The following is a 16,737-nucleotide window of genomic DNA, read 5'->3' on the forward strand; positions in this document are numbered from 1 at the left end:
CAATTGCAGAAAGAAAATAGTATTTTTTATTTCTTTAATTTTCATTTGGTTACATACATATGATTTTTTTCTGTTTTAGTCATAATTTGTAAATAATGTTAAATTTTAATCCGTTAAAAACAATTTTAACAAAAATTAACGGTTAACTTTTAACATAACTTTTTAATCCAATTTTTATAACAACTACTAACATTTTGTAGTATCGTCTTTTATAATCCCAGAACAAAAATAATTTAATACAAAACATCAGTTTACACTATTTTCTCTTATGGCACTAATACGAGTTAGAAAGAGACAGCTATATGTGTTTTAAGCCGACTTTAAATAAGCACGTTCTCAATTCCAGGGTTTTTTGGGTTTGTTGCCTCAGAACTTCCGACTGAGTAAACAGAATTTGATTGAATAAGTGTAAATTTCAGTTTTATCGAGTTCTAATCCCAACATATGGAATAAAATATAGTCGTCTCTTTCTAACACCCTTTCAGTTACATTAGTAAAAACAGTACAAACATGTGTACGTCAATGCCCTTTTTATATATTTTTTATCAAATTATAAGTAAAAAGTAGATAGGTTATAACTTATAAGTGACACGTCGAAATATGGCTTATTATCCACTATTGACTTCAGTTGTCTCTTTCTCGCACACGATAGTTGCATCATGCCATCTCACTGTGACGTCTAATCGTGTGTGCGTTAGTGTGCCGTGTTGGAAGATCGAATATTGCGTTGGTAACATATCTACACCTTTTTACTTGTAATATCATTGATTTTTATAACTTTTATTTAGATAGACGCATTTTCATCTCTCGTTATTTCGTTTCTTTTGTAAAAAATATACATATAAATACTTAAAAATAATATACTATTAATAAATCTATTGCACATATATCAGTGATCTAAAGTTTATACATATTAATAGTAATATTTAGTTTGGACCTCGGTGTTTTTAGGTCAACATTTTTTAAATGCTTCTCCATTTTCTTCTAAAGTATTAAAAATTTACGTGATTCTTACATTAGGAGCACTTGAAATAAATTAAAATTAATATGCTGCTAGTAATTTTTGGTAAGCAGAGCTTGTATTTTACTGTGAAAAGTAGCTAAATGATAAATATACATAGAACATTTTTTTTATAAGTACATACCTACATATCCCATCACTACATAGTATGAAACAAAGCTTTCTCTGTCCCTATGTCCCTTTGTATGCTTAAATCTCTAAAACTACGCAACGGATTTTGATGCGGTTTTTTTAAATAGATAGAGTGATTCAAGAGGAACGTTGTAGTATATAATTTATTAGGTTTTAGACAAAGCGGGCGAAGCCGCGGGCGGTAAGCTAGTAAATTATATACTAAAACGTTCCTCTTGAATCAATATATGTATTAAAAAAATTGTATCAAAATCCGTTGCGTGGTTTTAAAGATATATTGATTCAACAGGGACGTAGACATAGGGACAGAGGAAGCGACTTTGTTTTATACTATGTAGTGATTAGGTTTAGGACAAAGCGGACGAAGTCGCGGGCGGTAAGCTAGTTTATGAAAAAAAAAAAATACTTACACCTGAAACTTCGGCATGCAGCTATAGCCATAATGATGTAGGCATCCGCTAAGAAAGCAATTTCATTTCTACCCCTAAGTGGATAGAATTTATAATTTTTACCGTGAACGCGGTCAAAGCTGTGGGCAACAGCTAGTTTATGTATAAATTAGCATCAATATCAGCAAAAAGGTGTGCCACAGCTAGGCCACACCTTCAACTAATACTGATACCAATTAGGACTTGATTTTATTAAATGAAATGCGTTTAAAAAATCGAAATGTTAAATAAAAATCCGTACACTTTTAGAAGATGTGACCATTTTTTTTATAATTTTACAGAGATTGGCATCTTTGATTTTATTGTTTACTAGCTTTCCACCCGCGGCTTCGCCAGCGCGGTCAAAGAAAAACCCGCATAGTTCCCGTTCCCGTGGGATTTCCGGGATAAAACCTATCCTATGTCCCGGGGTAAAAAGTAGCCTATGTCTCGGGTATCAAAATATCTCTATACTAAATTTCATGTTTATCAGTCTAAATTACACAGTACACGCTTTGCTTCTTTCCCATTTGATTTTAAACCATAGAAGGAGGCTTTAAAAAACATAGATAAAGAAAAGATTAAGAAAGATATCCAATAAGCGGAAATATTAGAAAGAGAGAGAACATTGTACTCTATCTCTTTCTTACTAACACAATAAATTATGGAATTTTTGTTGCTACTTTTCTACTAAATTTTTATTAATTGCGTTAGCGCAAGAGAAAGCGAAATACTTTCTCTCTTTCTAACCAAGAGAATGGCGATATGGCTATCCTGCTCTATTACAACTTTATATTTTAAACATAGCCTAAGGCTGAACGCAATAGAATATAGTAGATATATACTCAATTTTTTATTTATTATGAAATTATTTGAATTGTCATACTTAAATAGTTTTTAAAAGTATTGGTCATAAGCGCCTACTTTTCAACTAATGCAATATAGCTCTTATATACCAATACATACGGTTTATTTTAATATGATCTAACATATATGGTATTATAGCCCTTATGGTGAATGTCATAAGAGCGTTTTTTATAATCACTGTATAGTCAATTACGCTCAGCCTTCGATTAAATTTTATTTGTGATGTTTTTTTTTTGTATTTTTATTATTTTTTTTAGCCTACATAACAACAGGACTTACATAAATCCCGGTAGAGGCAAGTTTTAAATAAAATATTAATTTTTCTCTTTTGAATTCAGTTCTTCCGATTAGATAAATACAGAAATACCTTTTTTAAATAACTTTTCCCGAAAAAAAAATAATATTTAGTCCTATCTTTATATATAAAAAGTATGTGTTGTCACTATGTTTGTCCGCGATGGACTCCAAAACTAATGAACCGATTTTTAATTTGATTTACAGTTGTGTGCAGTTTGATCTTACTTGAAAGATAGGATAGGTTACATCTCAGTTTATAGTCGTAAATATATTTTATTACAAATTATTATTTGACAGTCACCATAATAGGATAATGTCTATCGGGTCAGCTAGCAAAATATACCTTTTGATGTAAAAATCACGTAAATTTTTAAAACTAACAATTTACAGATATCCTAGATACAAGTATTTCCCTTCGTCAAGTATCTTGTTCTGTGACGTATTTTTTTACATTTAAATCTTGATTTATTTCCGAATCCGATATAAAACCGTTAAGTTTAACATTATCTGAATTTATATTCGTATCTAAACCATTAAAAATATATTTTTTACCATTGGCAACATCTCCATTTACTCCATTTATTTTAATATTTTCCGAACGATTCCTAAATTCCTCTTTTTCCGATTTATTTTTATTTTTTTGTATATTTTTATCTTGTTTGATATTATTATTGTTAAACCGCTTTTTATTTAAAACTTTTTTATTTGGTGACACATTTTTACAATCTTTTACTATATATTTAGAATGTATATCTTTCTCACTTTCAATATCATCTGCATTAAATTCTTTATCATTCAAATTCAATTTAGATATATCTATCTCGCTTCCACTAACAACACTCTCTATTTCAACACCATCATGCTGTCCTTGTTTTTCACCTACATCTTTACCGTCATTTATTTCTTGTAAAACACAATTTGTATGTATATTTCCTTCTTCCTTAAGCCTTTTTTCTTCTAGAACATCATTGACATGTTTCTCTTGTTCTTCTTTAAACCTATTTTCTTCCTCTTCTTCCTTAAGTCTTTTTTCTTCTAGAACTTTCTTGTCCGCTATTTCTTTGCGTCTCTGCGCATTCCACCACGGCATGAACCTTTGGAACACGACTCTGGAACGGTGTTGAGGCTTTAGCACCCAGGATATCGCCATTTCGACGTCTGCAATTCTGTAATTGATAAATCAAAGTATTATTTTATGATAAGCCATGTTACACTATAGCATATTATGGTTGTGTACACGAGAAATAAGGAAAATAATATCAGAGGAGGGTAAAATTCGAGCTAATTTGATGCTAAACCTTTTTTTTTTTTACTGTCCAAGGGGGTATGTGGGACTCGCACGAAGCCATACCCACTAAAACCCAACGGTTGCCGTCTATCATCTTGAACGGCGGGGGTTAACAGCCAGGCCTTGTACCCCCGCCGTCTGTGGCGACTGCCGCTTCTTGGCGGCCCTTCGAGATCCGGGAGTAATTTGATGCTAAACCTAAACCTAACCTAACCATAACAGCTCACTTTTCACCAGCTTATTAAATCGAAAATAAGATATCATTTGACTTGCAGCTCTGATAACTACGCTGAAAAGTACGCTGGTGCAATACTTTTCGCAGTCACTGTTACTATTGTTAAATTTGAAATAAATCATAACTTAAACTAGCTATTACCTATTAAAGAACTAGCTGTACCCTGCGGTTTTACCCGCATTGTTTCGCTCCTGTTTGTGATATATAGCCTTATAGTCTTCCTGGGCTATCTAACACCGAAATAATATTTCAAATCGGACCAGTAGTTTCTGATATTAGTACGTTCAAACAGGTTACCTATCTTAATCTCGAATTTTAATATTCCGAATATCATAATCCAGAAAACGTTTGGACATTTTTTCATAACCCCGAATTTTAAAATTTCGAAGTTTTGTTTGCCATATAATCGCAACTCCGAATTTCATTTGCCCATTTCTTTATTTGTACGACGTTTTACAATCCAGACGAATGAGTTCGAGACATACGAAATCTAAATGCACAAAATCCAGATGACCGTAATCCATATGCATGAAAGCCAGATTTTTAAAACACAAATTTTTGAAATACAGTTAATTGATATCCAGACAAACGATGTCCAGATTTTTGAAATTCAAATAAACGATATCCAGCAAAACGTTTTCCTTCCAGGGGGACGCAGCACGAACCTAACCTAACCTTCTGAATAGATTTTAACACTTTAACCTTTCTGTAATGGGCAAGTAAAACAATAGCGAGTCGGTTCTGGCACTCGCCGGCCGCTGCCGCGGCACGCTCGCTTCGCTCGCTCGGCTCGTGCATGGGGGGTCACAGTTCAAACCTAACCTAACCTACTGAGTCGAATTTGACACTTAAACCTTTCTGTAATGGGCAAGTAAAACAATAGCGAGTCGGTTCTGGCACTCGCCGGCCGCTGCCGCGGCACGCTCGCTTCGCTCGCTCGGCTCGTGCATGGGGGGTCACAGTTCAAACCTAACCTAACCTACTGAGTCGAATTTGACACTTAAACCTTTCTGTAATAGGCAAGTAAAACAATAGCGAGTCGGTTCTGGCACTCGCCGGCCGCTGCCGCGGCACGCTCGCTTCGCTCGCTCGGCTCGTGCATGGGGGGTCACAGTTCAAACCTAACCTAACCTACTGAGTCGAATTTGACACTTAAACCTTTCTGTAATAGGCAAGTAAAACAATAGCGAGTCGGTTCTGGCACTCGCCGGCCGCTGCCGCGGCACGCTCGCTTCGCTCGCTCGGCTCGTGCATGGGGGGTCACAGTTCAAACCTAACCTAACCTACTGAGTCGAATTTGATACTTAAACCTTTCTGTAATAGGCAAGTAAAACAATAGCGAGTCAGTTCTAGCGTGGGGGTCGTATTTCAAACCTAACCTACTGAGTCGACTTTGACACTAAAACCGGTCTGTAATGGACAAGTAAAACAATAAATTTACCTACTGACAATGTTTATTTTCAGTCGATAGTAAAGGTATAATCACGATTGTATGGAAATCAAATAAAAAGATTATGAAAATCTGGCAATAGTTTATCTGTTATACGATTATATGGGAACCAAATAAAAAGATTATGAAAATTTGGCAATAGTTTATTTGGAAAATGGTACGATGGGAAACAAAAAAAAGTATTCTGAGAATCTGGTATAACTATATCTGGATTATGAGAATACGGGAAACAAAAAAATACTTTTTAAAAATCTGGTTTTGGTGCATCTGGAAATTGATTCATCTGGGAAATTAAAAAAGGAATTTTAAAAATTTGTCATTCATTACATCTGTCTTTTAAAAGTTCTAACAACCGTTTTCGGGATTTTAAGATTCGGGTAATAGAAATTCGAGTTTTTAATAGGTTACCGTTCAAACAAACAAACACTTCAGCTTTATAATATTAGTATAGATATAGACTAAACTCACCGTCGCCTAAACCGTTCACGGTCAAGCGCGTGCCGCTCCCAGTGTCCCGCTCGCGCTTGACGCGCGGCGAACGCCCACACTCGCATCACGTGGACCTTTGGAGGGTGTGGGGAGAAATGCACCTGCAATGGGGAAAATAGACCTTGTTACGTGCATAATAGAGTTTATTTTAATATATAGAGTTCATTTTAAATGATGATAGTTTTTAATTGTATACTATTGAAAACAAAACATGAAAATAGACCTTGTTATGTGAGAAATAGCGTACATTTTTAAGTGGTAATTAATAGTTATTATTGTTATGCATCTGGAATATAGAAAAAGACCTTGTTATGTAGGGATAGAGTTCATTTTTAAATGGCGACAGATAAACGTTTTTAATTTGTGAAAGAAGACCTTGTAATGTAGGTAATATTTTATTTATATTGATAATAGTATTTAATGTTATCATGTATAACTGAATAGGGTAAAAAAGACTTTATAGTTGGGAGAATAGAGTTCATTTTCAGTTTTTTTTTAATATTGATAGTTTTTAATTATACATATATGTAGTCGTATATAATGTTTAAACTTTATAGTTTACTAGCGGTTCACCCCGGCTTCGCCCGTGGTACATATTTCGCAATAAAAGGTAGCCTATGTTCTTTCTCAGGGTCTAAAGATTATCTGTGCCAAATTTCATCAAAATCGGTCCAGTAGTTTATGCGTGAAAACCATACATACATACTGTATACAAACCTTTCCTCTTTATAATATTAGTATAGATTGGCGCTTATTTTCTTTTGAGTAGAAGATAAAATAATTGCGCTTAAATTTTTCCAGCTGCAGTGCATAAGAACGGCTGTATCGACTCTTATAATGTTTTGTTTATCTAATTTATTTTACTAGTGGTCCGCCCCGGCTTCGCCCGTGGTACATATTTCGCAATAAAAGGTATCCTATGTTCTTTCTCAGGGTCTAAAGATTGTCTGTGCCAAATTTCATCAAAATCGGTTAAGAGGTTTAGGCGTGAAAACAACACATACATACATAATTACAAACTTTTCCTCTTTATAATATTATTAGTTTATTAGTATAGAGTATAGATATACACAAATCTGAATTTATATTTTTGGTTTTATGGCATTCAAATGCTTTATAAATATTATAATGTGATCGAATTTTTTCTATTCTTTATAAATTTATATTTATAATATACACAAATCTCTCAATTTCTGACTAATAAGACTACATAAAAATTATGATTTTAAGTTTGACCTTGAGATTTAAATAATATATGACGACATCATTTTGTGATTATTTACAATCTATTTATTACGTCTTTTCCTATTCTCAGAAATATAATTAGTCACTCATTGAGTTTTATAATATTAGTAGACTAGCTTCCGCCCGCGACTCCGTTCGCGCGGATGTCGGTCTTCGCGTGGATGGTTTATTTCTCCATTGACAATGACATCTTATAAATATCTATTGTAAAGACCAAATACGGCCTATTATAATACGCAACGTGTGTTCGCGATTCTACAGAACAACGTCTATGGATAAAACTGAAAAATTAAGATAATTTTTTTTCTACGTATTTTTCCAGGATAAAAAGTATCCTATTTTACGCCCAGGATAATAAGGTATAATTATACCAAGTTTCATCGAAATCGAACCGTAAGTTTTCACGTGATGTCTTCACATACAGACAGACAGACAGACAAAAATTTTTTTAATCACATATTTGGGTTTGGTATCGATCCAGTAACACCCCCTGCTATTTATTTTTTCAATATTTTCAATGTACAGAATTGACCCTTCTACAGATTTATTATATGTATAGATATAGATTCCTGATATTATCGCGTTCAATCAAACAAACAAACAAACTCCTTAGCTTTATATTATTTTCTCTTATCTGCGCTATTACCCTAAATAATCTTAAACCCATTAAGATAATATATAGATAGTACCTACCTACATAAAAAGTACTTTTTTTTGACATTTTTGAAGTGAAACTTCTTTAGGCGCGTTGGGAGTAAAATTTCAAGGCCGCGTCATGGCAATACCTTCACGTCACGGAGTGAGGCAACGATTTTGGTACCTTTGAATTTTGCCAAAGAAGTTTTACTTCTGACACGTATGCTCAGCACACACGCTCTTTTTTAATGACACTGCTGAAATACTAGAATAATAATACTAGTCCTACTGAAATCATCATCATCAGGGTGTGCATATTATTACATTGAAAATTTTATTTTGAGGGTATATAAAAGCTCTCACAGGAAGCCCATGTCCCAGCAGTGGGAACATATTATATGGGATGATGATGAATTTCTTTTGAATGAAAGTCTCCCACTATGCCCGTAGATTCATCTACACCTTCACAGAACTGTGACGTCACGGAATCATTTTAAACTATTGCGCATCACGCAATCTTAACTGAGTCAGTGTGACGTCACGAGATGACCATCGTATCGTCGTGACTCAACGATCAACGACCTTAGAGGTTAATTTGAGAAGTGTACATCTATACTCATAAATAAATGTTTGTTTGTTTGTTTTAACCCACTTATCTCGGGAACTACTGGTCCGATTGGAAAAATTCTTTCGGTGTTAGATAGCCCATTTATCGAGGAAGGCTATAGGCTCTATATCATCTCGCTAAGACCAACAGGAGCGGAGCACTGCGGGTAAAACCGCGGAGCACAGCTAGTTATTTATATTGGTATTTGTGGTATGTAAACAATGTGACAAGAAAAATGCCCAGTTTGGCAGGATATAGAATTGTACTTATGTGAGGGTATACCAATTAGCATGATATCTTAAAGCAGCTTTAGGTCTTAGCGAGATGATATACAGCCTATAGCCTTCCTGGATAAATGGGCTATCTAACACCGAAAGAATTTTTCAAATCGGACCAGTAGTTCCCGAGATTAGCGCGTTTTAACAAACAAACAAACTTTTCAGCTCTATAATAATTGTATAAATGAGTTTTAATAGACAAGCAGTGGTGCCAGTCACGTGTAGATCATCTGCTACAAGTTGATTCAAATTTGCTAAACAAATGTGTACCATACGTACTAGGCTTAAAGGAAATCAGGCTATACGGTTAAGTGAGTGATTTGCCTTCTATCTTGCAAGATCGTATGTTTTTGTGGCCTCCTCGGGGTTTCCTAGAGGCCCGTCAATTCTACGCTCACGTAATAATCAAGGTACCTACCTGCTAAAGATGCAGTCATTGCAAAATATATAAGTACACTAGCGGTCCGCCGTCCGCCCCGGCTTCGCCCGTGGTACCTACATGTTTAAACTATCCTATCTCTCAAGTTGGATCGAACTGCACATGGTGTACGAATTTTATTATAATCGGTTAAGTGGTTTAGGAGTCCATTGAGGACAAACATTGTGACACGAGATTTATATATAGTTAGAAGATTTACAGCGTTTTGTTTAAATATACGTTATGTATTGTTTGATGTGGTACCCCCATTTTTTGGTTTTTAACTATGTATATATATTTTATGACTTGCAGGAAGCTACCTTCCTATTGGTTTTTGGTTAAAAGTAGTGTCCGACCGAAACTGGTTTCCAGGCCGAAACCGAAACCGAAACCGAATGTTCGGCCGTGGCTTCAGTTTCGGCCGAAACCGAAACCGAAACCGAAACTCACGTGGTCAAGTATGAAATTTCTAAAAATACTGAACTTTGGTGCATTTTACCTATTATTTTGCCTTAATTAGGGCATGAAATGAAAACACAGTATATTAAATTTGTTGTAATCATTTATTTAATATAAAATAAAAAATAGTATTTTTAAAATATTAATAATAACAATTTTAATTTTTATTATTTTTTCAAATTAAGTTCTCAGTTAAATCAGTCATCTAAATCAAATCAGTAATTGTTACTGTTACTTTTAATACTAAGTTTTGGTATTTTGAGATCTTTCTCTTTATTAAAGAGTCTTTAATACTTTGGATTGGTATTTGTACTTAGAAGAATAATCAGTCTCTTTAAGGTACCTCTTATATAAAAATAATAATTATTAATTACTATTACACCCAGTTCCAATCTCAACATAGATAATCAAAAATTGTTTCCACCAGCGTGGGTCAACCAACGCTTTGACAGCGTCCGTCAAAGCGTTGCCGAGGAAAACGAAGTTAGGCGAGCGTGAACGTGTGTCACAACGTGTGTGAACTAAGTTCACTGAACTTGCGAAATAAGTTTCGGTTTCGGCAAAAGTTTCGGCCGATTTTGGCCGAAACCGAAACTGCGGCCGAAACTTGATTTTTGGCCGAAACTCGGCCGAAACCGAAACCGAAACCGAAAGTTCGGTCGGACACTAGTTAAAAGTTCGTTTATATGCGCAATTTTTATTCAATTAACATGAAAGGTACATGCAATCAAACAAAAATGTTAATAATGCCATGCTACGTTTATAAAATTCTCGGGTAGTTACAAAACCACAACACAGGAAAACATCAAATAAATTCTCGGGAGAACGATATATTATTTTGATGTATGAATAAATGAAACAAAGCTTTTATTGCAAGAAAATTTACGGGTAACCGAGCGCACGTGTCAGAAGTGAAACTTATTTGGCAAGATTCAAAGATACCAAAATCGTCGCCTTACTCCATGACGTGACCTTGAAATTTTACTCTCAACGCGCCTAAAGAAGTTTCCCTTCAATAAACTAAGTTTTTACTGAGTAACTTGCCTCTCTTCCGAAGAAAGCCATTCATTGCAAAGCCTTCAAAGTCCAAACCCTTGCACGATTGTCTTCCAAGTGCCGTTCTTTGTGTTATGATGTAAGTACATTTTAAATATGTGGATAATTAAACGTAGGTAACATTCAGAGACATTAATTGTGCTAATGTATCGAGGGTCTTTAATTTCTGGCTACCCGCCAAGTGCGCTAAAATGGATTTTATATATGTATTTATATGTTAAATGATAAATGGAATCATTTCAATTTTCTTTACGTCTTTCTTTATTATATAATCGTATCTAATTAGTCTTTATGCGTCTACACTCTACGCATTAGTTCAGAACCCTTTTTGGCTTGGTACAGTGAAAACGAGGGAGCGTAAAACCGAGGGATCTTGGGATCGATTACCGTGGGCATTCAAAAAAGAAAATGTCTATGTCTGGCTGGACACAGAAGGGCCAGTTCTATTTCATACTAGCTTCCGCCCACGACTTTGTACGTGCATCCCCGTCTTTCCCCGTTCCCGCAAGAATTTCGGGAAATCCTTTCTTAGCGGATGCCTACGTCCTAACATCTACCTGCATGCCAAATTTCAGCCCGATACGTCCAGTGGTTTGGGCTGTGCGTTGATAGATCACTATATCAGTCACCTTTGAGTTTTATATCTTTATATATAAAAATGAATCGCAAAATGTGTTGGTAAGCGCATAACTCGAGAACGGCTGAACCGATTTAGATAATTCTTTTTTTATTATATTCCTTGAAGTACGAGGATGGTTTTTATGTAGAGAAAACGTAAATATGTACCACGGGCGAAGCCGGGGCGGACCGCTAGTATATTATATATACATATATAGATACGCATTTTAAAGTAGAACCAACCTACAAGGAAAAGCTTGTCTCACAAAACCCAAGGTCAGTTATCCATACTAATATTATAAATGCCAAAGTAACTCTGTCTGTCTGTCTGTTACTCAATCACGCCTAAACTACTGAACCAATTTTCATGAAATTTGGTATGGAGATATTTTGATACCCGAGAAAGGACATAGGCTACTTTTTATCCCGGGAAAATGACGCAATCACGGAAATCCCACGGGAACGGGAACTATGCGGGTTTTTCTTTGACTGCGCGGGCGAAGCCGCGGGCGGAAACCTAGTATGATTATAAACATGCTATATACCTATAGGAAGACATTTCGTCACACTGTCTGCATGGACAAATGTGTTATGAAAGGTAGTACAAATGTACCTTATCGTATATTAGCTTTTACAACATATACCTATATACGTGAGAAATTACAGTTTGTGGTTGTTTTGTAATGTATTTCTTGGTTTGGTATATTTTTATTATTTCTGTGTATTTTTGATATCATTTGACCGATAAGGGGAAACTATTTTCGGAATAAGATAGATAGATCTATTTGCAGATAGTAACGTATGTACTTACCTACATGTTAAATAAATTTTAGTGTCCGACCGAACTTTCGGTTTCGGTTTCGGTTTCGGCCGAGTTTCGGCCAAAAATCAAGTTTCGGCCGCAGTTTCGGTTTCGGCCAAAATCGGCCGAAACTTTTGCCGAAACCGAAACTTATTTCGCAAGTTCAGTGAACGTAGTTCACACACGTTCACGCTCGCCTAACTTCGTTTTCCTCGGCAACGCTTTGACGGACGCTGTCAAAGCGTTGGTTGACCCACGCTGGTGGAAACAATTTTTGATTATCTATGTTGAGATTGGAACTGGGTGTAATAGTAATTAATAATTATTATTTTTATATAAGAGGTACCTAAAAGAGATTATTCTTCTAAGTACAAATACCAATCCAAAGTATTAAAGACTCTATTAATAAAGAAAAAGATCTCAAAATACCAATACTTAGTATTTAAAGTAACAGTTACAATTACTGATTTGATTTAGATGACTGATTTTACTGAGAACCTAATTTGAAAAAATGATAAAAATTATAACGCGTTTCATTAAAGAAACGAATCTTCAATGGCGGCCAAAGCTGACACTGACATATGGTAGGGTATTTTATTAATTATTTCAAATTGTTTATTGACAAACTTTTTTGTTATGGTATTTGTGTATTTATATGAATTATCATATTTACGTATACAGAATGCAACAAAATCCCCATAATACTTGTAATGAGCCCATAAAACTGAGCAACTTTTCCCAAAGAAAATATTTTGTCAAATTCCAAAAAAAACATTATTTAAGTACTATCGCAAATACATAATTGTCATTGTTAATTTATGATAAAAACTATTATAGGGAAAATCAAATACATTTTAGTGATTTTACTTTTCCCAATTTTTTTTGCATGCCGTACGGCCGTGTGTAAGCAAGAGGGGATGATAAGCGCCGCCATTTAAGATTCGTTTCTTTAATGACATGCGTTATAATTATTATAAAATTGTTATCTACACTAATATTATAAAGAGGAAAACTTTGTTTGTTTGTTTGTTTGATTGTAATGAATAGGCTCATAAACTACTGGACCGATTTTGATTAAATTTGGCACAGATAATCTTTAGACCCTGAGAAAGAACATAGGCTACCTTTTATTGCGAAATATGTACCACGGGCGAAGCCGGGGCGGACCGTTAGTTATTAATATTTTAAAAATATTATTTTTTTATCTTATATTAAATAAATGATTACAACAAATTTAATATACTGTGTTTTCATTTTATGCCCTAATTAAGGCAAAATAATAGGTAAAATCCCCCAAAGTTCAGTATTTTTAGAAATTTCATACTTGACCACGTGAGTTTCGGTTTCGGTTTCGGTTTCGGCCGAAACTGAAGCCACGGCCGAACATTCGGTTTCGGTTTCGGTTTCGGCCTGGAAACCAGTTTCGGTCGGACACTAAATTAAATTTGTTTTTGAACGATCTCACTAATTTCATTATTTGTTTTTTTTATGTTTTAAAGACCTAATACCTACTTTGCAAGACTGGAAAATTCAGATAAGCATTGCTTATTAAATAAGTAGGTATCTTAATTTTTAATACCTTCCTACTACCAGCTGCAGCTTTCTCTACGCGGCTTTCCCCGCGTATTCAAAGTAGGTAAATTCCCCAAGGAACAACTTGGGTAATTTACTTTGGCTACGCAATTTAAAGTAGCCTATGCCTAAATAATGCAAAAAAGTCGCTCCGTTCGGATGTGAAAGGAAGACAAAGAAACAAACTTTCGCAGAAACAATAATCAGGAAGTAAGCATATTAAACATAAGCCCCAAATACTCAGATTCTGAAAATCAACTAAACAAAACCATGACTAACCCATCGGGGTTTCGTCCAGGGTTAATATTTCGTCATATCCTTAACTAGCTGTGCCCCGAGGTTTTACCCGCAATGATGCTCCTGTTGGTCTTAGCGTGATGGTATATAGCCTAAAGCCTTTCTCGATAAATGGGCTATCTGACACCGAAAGAATTTTTCAAAGCGGTCTAGTAGTTTCTGAGATTAGCGCGTTCAAACAAACAATCAAACAAACTCTTCAGCTTTATAATATTAGTATAGACAAGCCCCAAATACTCAGATTCTGAAAATCAACTAAACAAAACCATGACTAACCCATCGGGGTTTCGTCCAGGGTTAATATTTCGTCATATCCTTAACTAGCTGTGCCCCGAGGTTTTACCCGCAATGATCCGCTCCTGTTGGTCTTAGCGTGATGATATATAGCCTATAGCCTTCCTCGATAAATGGGCTATCTGACACCGAAATAATTTTTCAAATTGGTCCAGCAGTTTCTGAGATTAGCGCGTTCAAACAAACAAACAAAGTCTTCAGCTTTATAATATTAGTATAGATAGCTCCAAACACTCAGATGTGAAAATCAACCAAGCATATAAACAAAAACATGACTAACCCATCGGGGTTTGTCAAGGGTTGTTTAGTATGTCGTCATATCCTTAATCAAATACTTTCATAATATTATTGAGTTCTTGCTATAGAAGATACGTGGCAATGTCTGACACATTGTTTATCATACATTTGCAATATTTACACAATATATTATTAAAAATCTATAAAAAAAATTGTCTCAAGTATATGTTTAAGGACGTAACGCAAAAACAGCTGATCCGATCTGTATGAAATTTCGTACAGAGATAGATTATAGTCTGGTTTAGCACATAGGCTAGACTTTATTCGTCGTGTCAGTTTTTATTTATTAAAAATAACGGTAATTTACGCGAGTGCTACCTACTTCCTACACACTATTGACAAAATATTTTTTTTTTATTTTCATCACAAGAAAATAGTGTTAGTTTATTTCAACCAACTGCAGCTAAGGAGTAAGAACCATCTCAATAGACAATAAACCGCTTTATCAAATCAAATCAAATCGGTTTATCTATGTGGACACTCTGCATCAAACAGACACAAAGAAACACACTGTACACAGAAGTACACTATGACCTATGTACTTATTAATTACTAGAGGTCCGCGCAGTTTCACCCCCGTAGCTCCTCTCCTGTTGGTCGTAGCGTGATGATTTATAGCCTATAGCCTTCCTCGATAAATGAGCTATCTAACACCGAAAGAATTTTTCAAATCGGACCAGTAGTTCTCGAGATTAGCGCGTTCAAACAAACAAACAAACAAACTCTTCAGCTTTATAATATTAGTATAGATTATACTCATTTAAATAATGACTTTCACATTTTCTTTGAAAAAATGACGAAATATTTTGTAATACGAAATTCTGTTAACACACCTGATTAGATAAGGTAGATAGTGCAGTACCCCCTAAAATTATTACATCATAATAATTATTATTTCTGTCAGAAACTGTCAGAACTGCTAGACAACTTTCAAACAAAAAAAGTATCAATCAAGAATCAAGAACAATCGTCGAACTTCAAGGAATATTATTAAAGACATTCATTTCATTTCATTAAAAAAAAAGAATTAACGAAATCGGTTCAGCCGTTCTCGAGTTATGCGCTTACCAACACTTTTTGCGATTCACAACAAAGCCAATAACTCTAGATCCTTTAGTTTCCTCTTTGTAATAATTAGGTATTTGTTGATAAATATTAAATATAAATCGTGATTCAGTCTTAACAAAATAATGCTATCCTATGCTATTATAATTATAAATGCGAAAGTTTGTGAGGATGTGTGTGTGTTTGTTACTCTTTCACGCAAATACTACTGAACCGATTACAATGAAATTAAGCACACATATAGAGGGTAACTTGGATTAACACATAGGATAGGTTTTATCCCGGAAATCCCACGGGAACGGGAACTATGCGGGTTTTTCTTTGAAAACGCGGGCGAAGCCGCGGGCGGTAAGCTAGTAATATTATATTTCTTAAAAATTCTTAAAACTATTCAATATAATATAAAGCTTGTACACAAGCACAATTATCCAACTAGCCAACATAAAACCTGTATTAAATCCGGTTTAGAATGAATTAAAAATGTCACCTGTTCTAATTTTTGTTGCTAACTTGACTGTGGTTTAAGGATTATTACAGTAGAACGCCGATTATCCGAATTAATTGGGGCTGAGGCCGATTCGGATAATCTATACTTAATATGTATTATAAAGCTGAAGAGTTTGTTTGTTTGTTTGTTTGAACGCGCTAATCTCAAGAACTACTGGTCTGATTTGAAAAATTCTTTCGGTGTTGGATAGCCCATTTATCGAGGAAGGCTCTATAGGCTATATATCATCACGCTAAGACCAACAGGAGCGGAGCAATTCGGGTGAAACCGTGGTGAACAGCTAGTAGAAAATATGCCTGATCACCTACTTGTCCCTTAATAAAATCGATCAGTGTAACAGATGTATAATGCATTGGCCCCTTACCCCACTAGGGGACA

At 34.9% G+C, this 16,737-nt stretch overlaps 1 protein-coding gene across 2 annotated transcripts in view; it reads right to left on the bottom strand.

The window, feature by feature from the left end:
• Positions 1-768: 768 nt before the first annotated feature.
• The window catches only part of PPP1R15 (Protein phosphatase 1 regulatory subunit 15), a 35,931-nt gene continuing 19,962 nt past the window's right edge, over positions 769-16,737 (bottom strand). The window contains exons 2-4 of one of the 2 annotated variants that reach the window (XR_016318061.1): positions 6,187-6,308; positions 1,564-3,911; positions 769-1,365 (exon numbers count right to left, since the gene is read on the bottom strand). Coding sequence is in view for 1 of the 2 variants with exons in the window: in XM_089713360.1 (XP_089569486.1) it covers positions 3,164-3,911; positions 6,187-6,308 (870 nt within the window). In the remaining variant the exon portion in view is untranslated. Of the gene's footprint in view, positions 3,912-6,186; positions 6,309-16,737 lie in introns of both variants that reach the window. The other variant, XM_089713360.1, reaches the window with a different exon arrangement.

Source organism: Colias philodice, chromosome 30, assembly GCF_061535455.1.
Source record: "Colias philodice isolate Cphi_HAF_F1 chromosome 30, ilColPhil1 Martin Lab GWU primary, whole genome shotgun sequence".
NCBI lineage: Eukaryota > Metazoa > Arthropoda > Insecta > Lepidoptera > Pieridae > Colias > Colias philodice.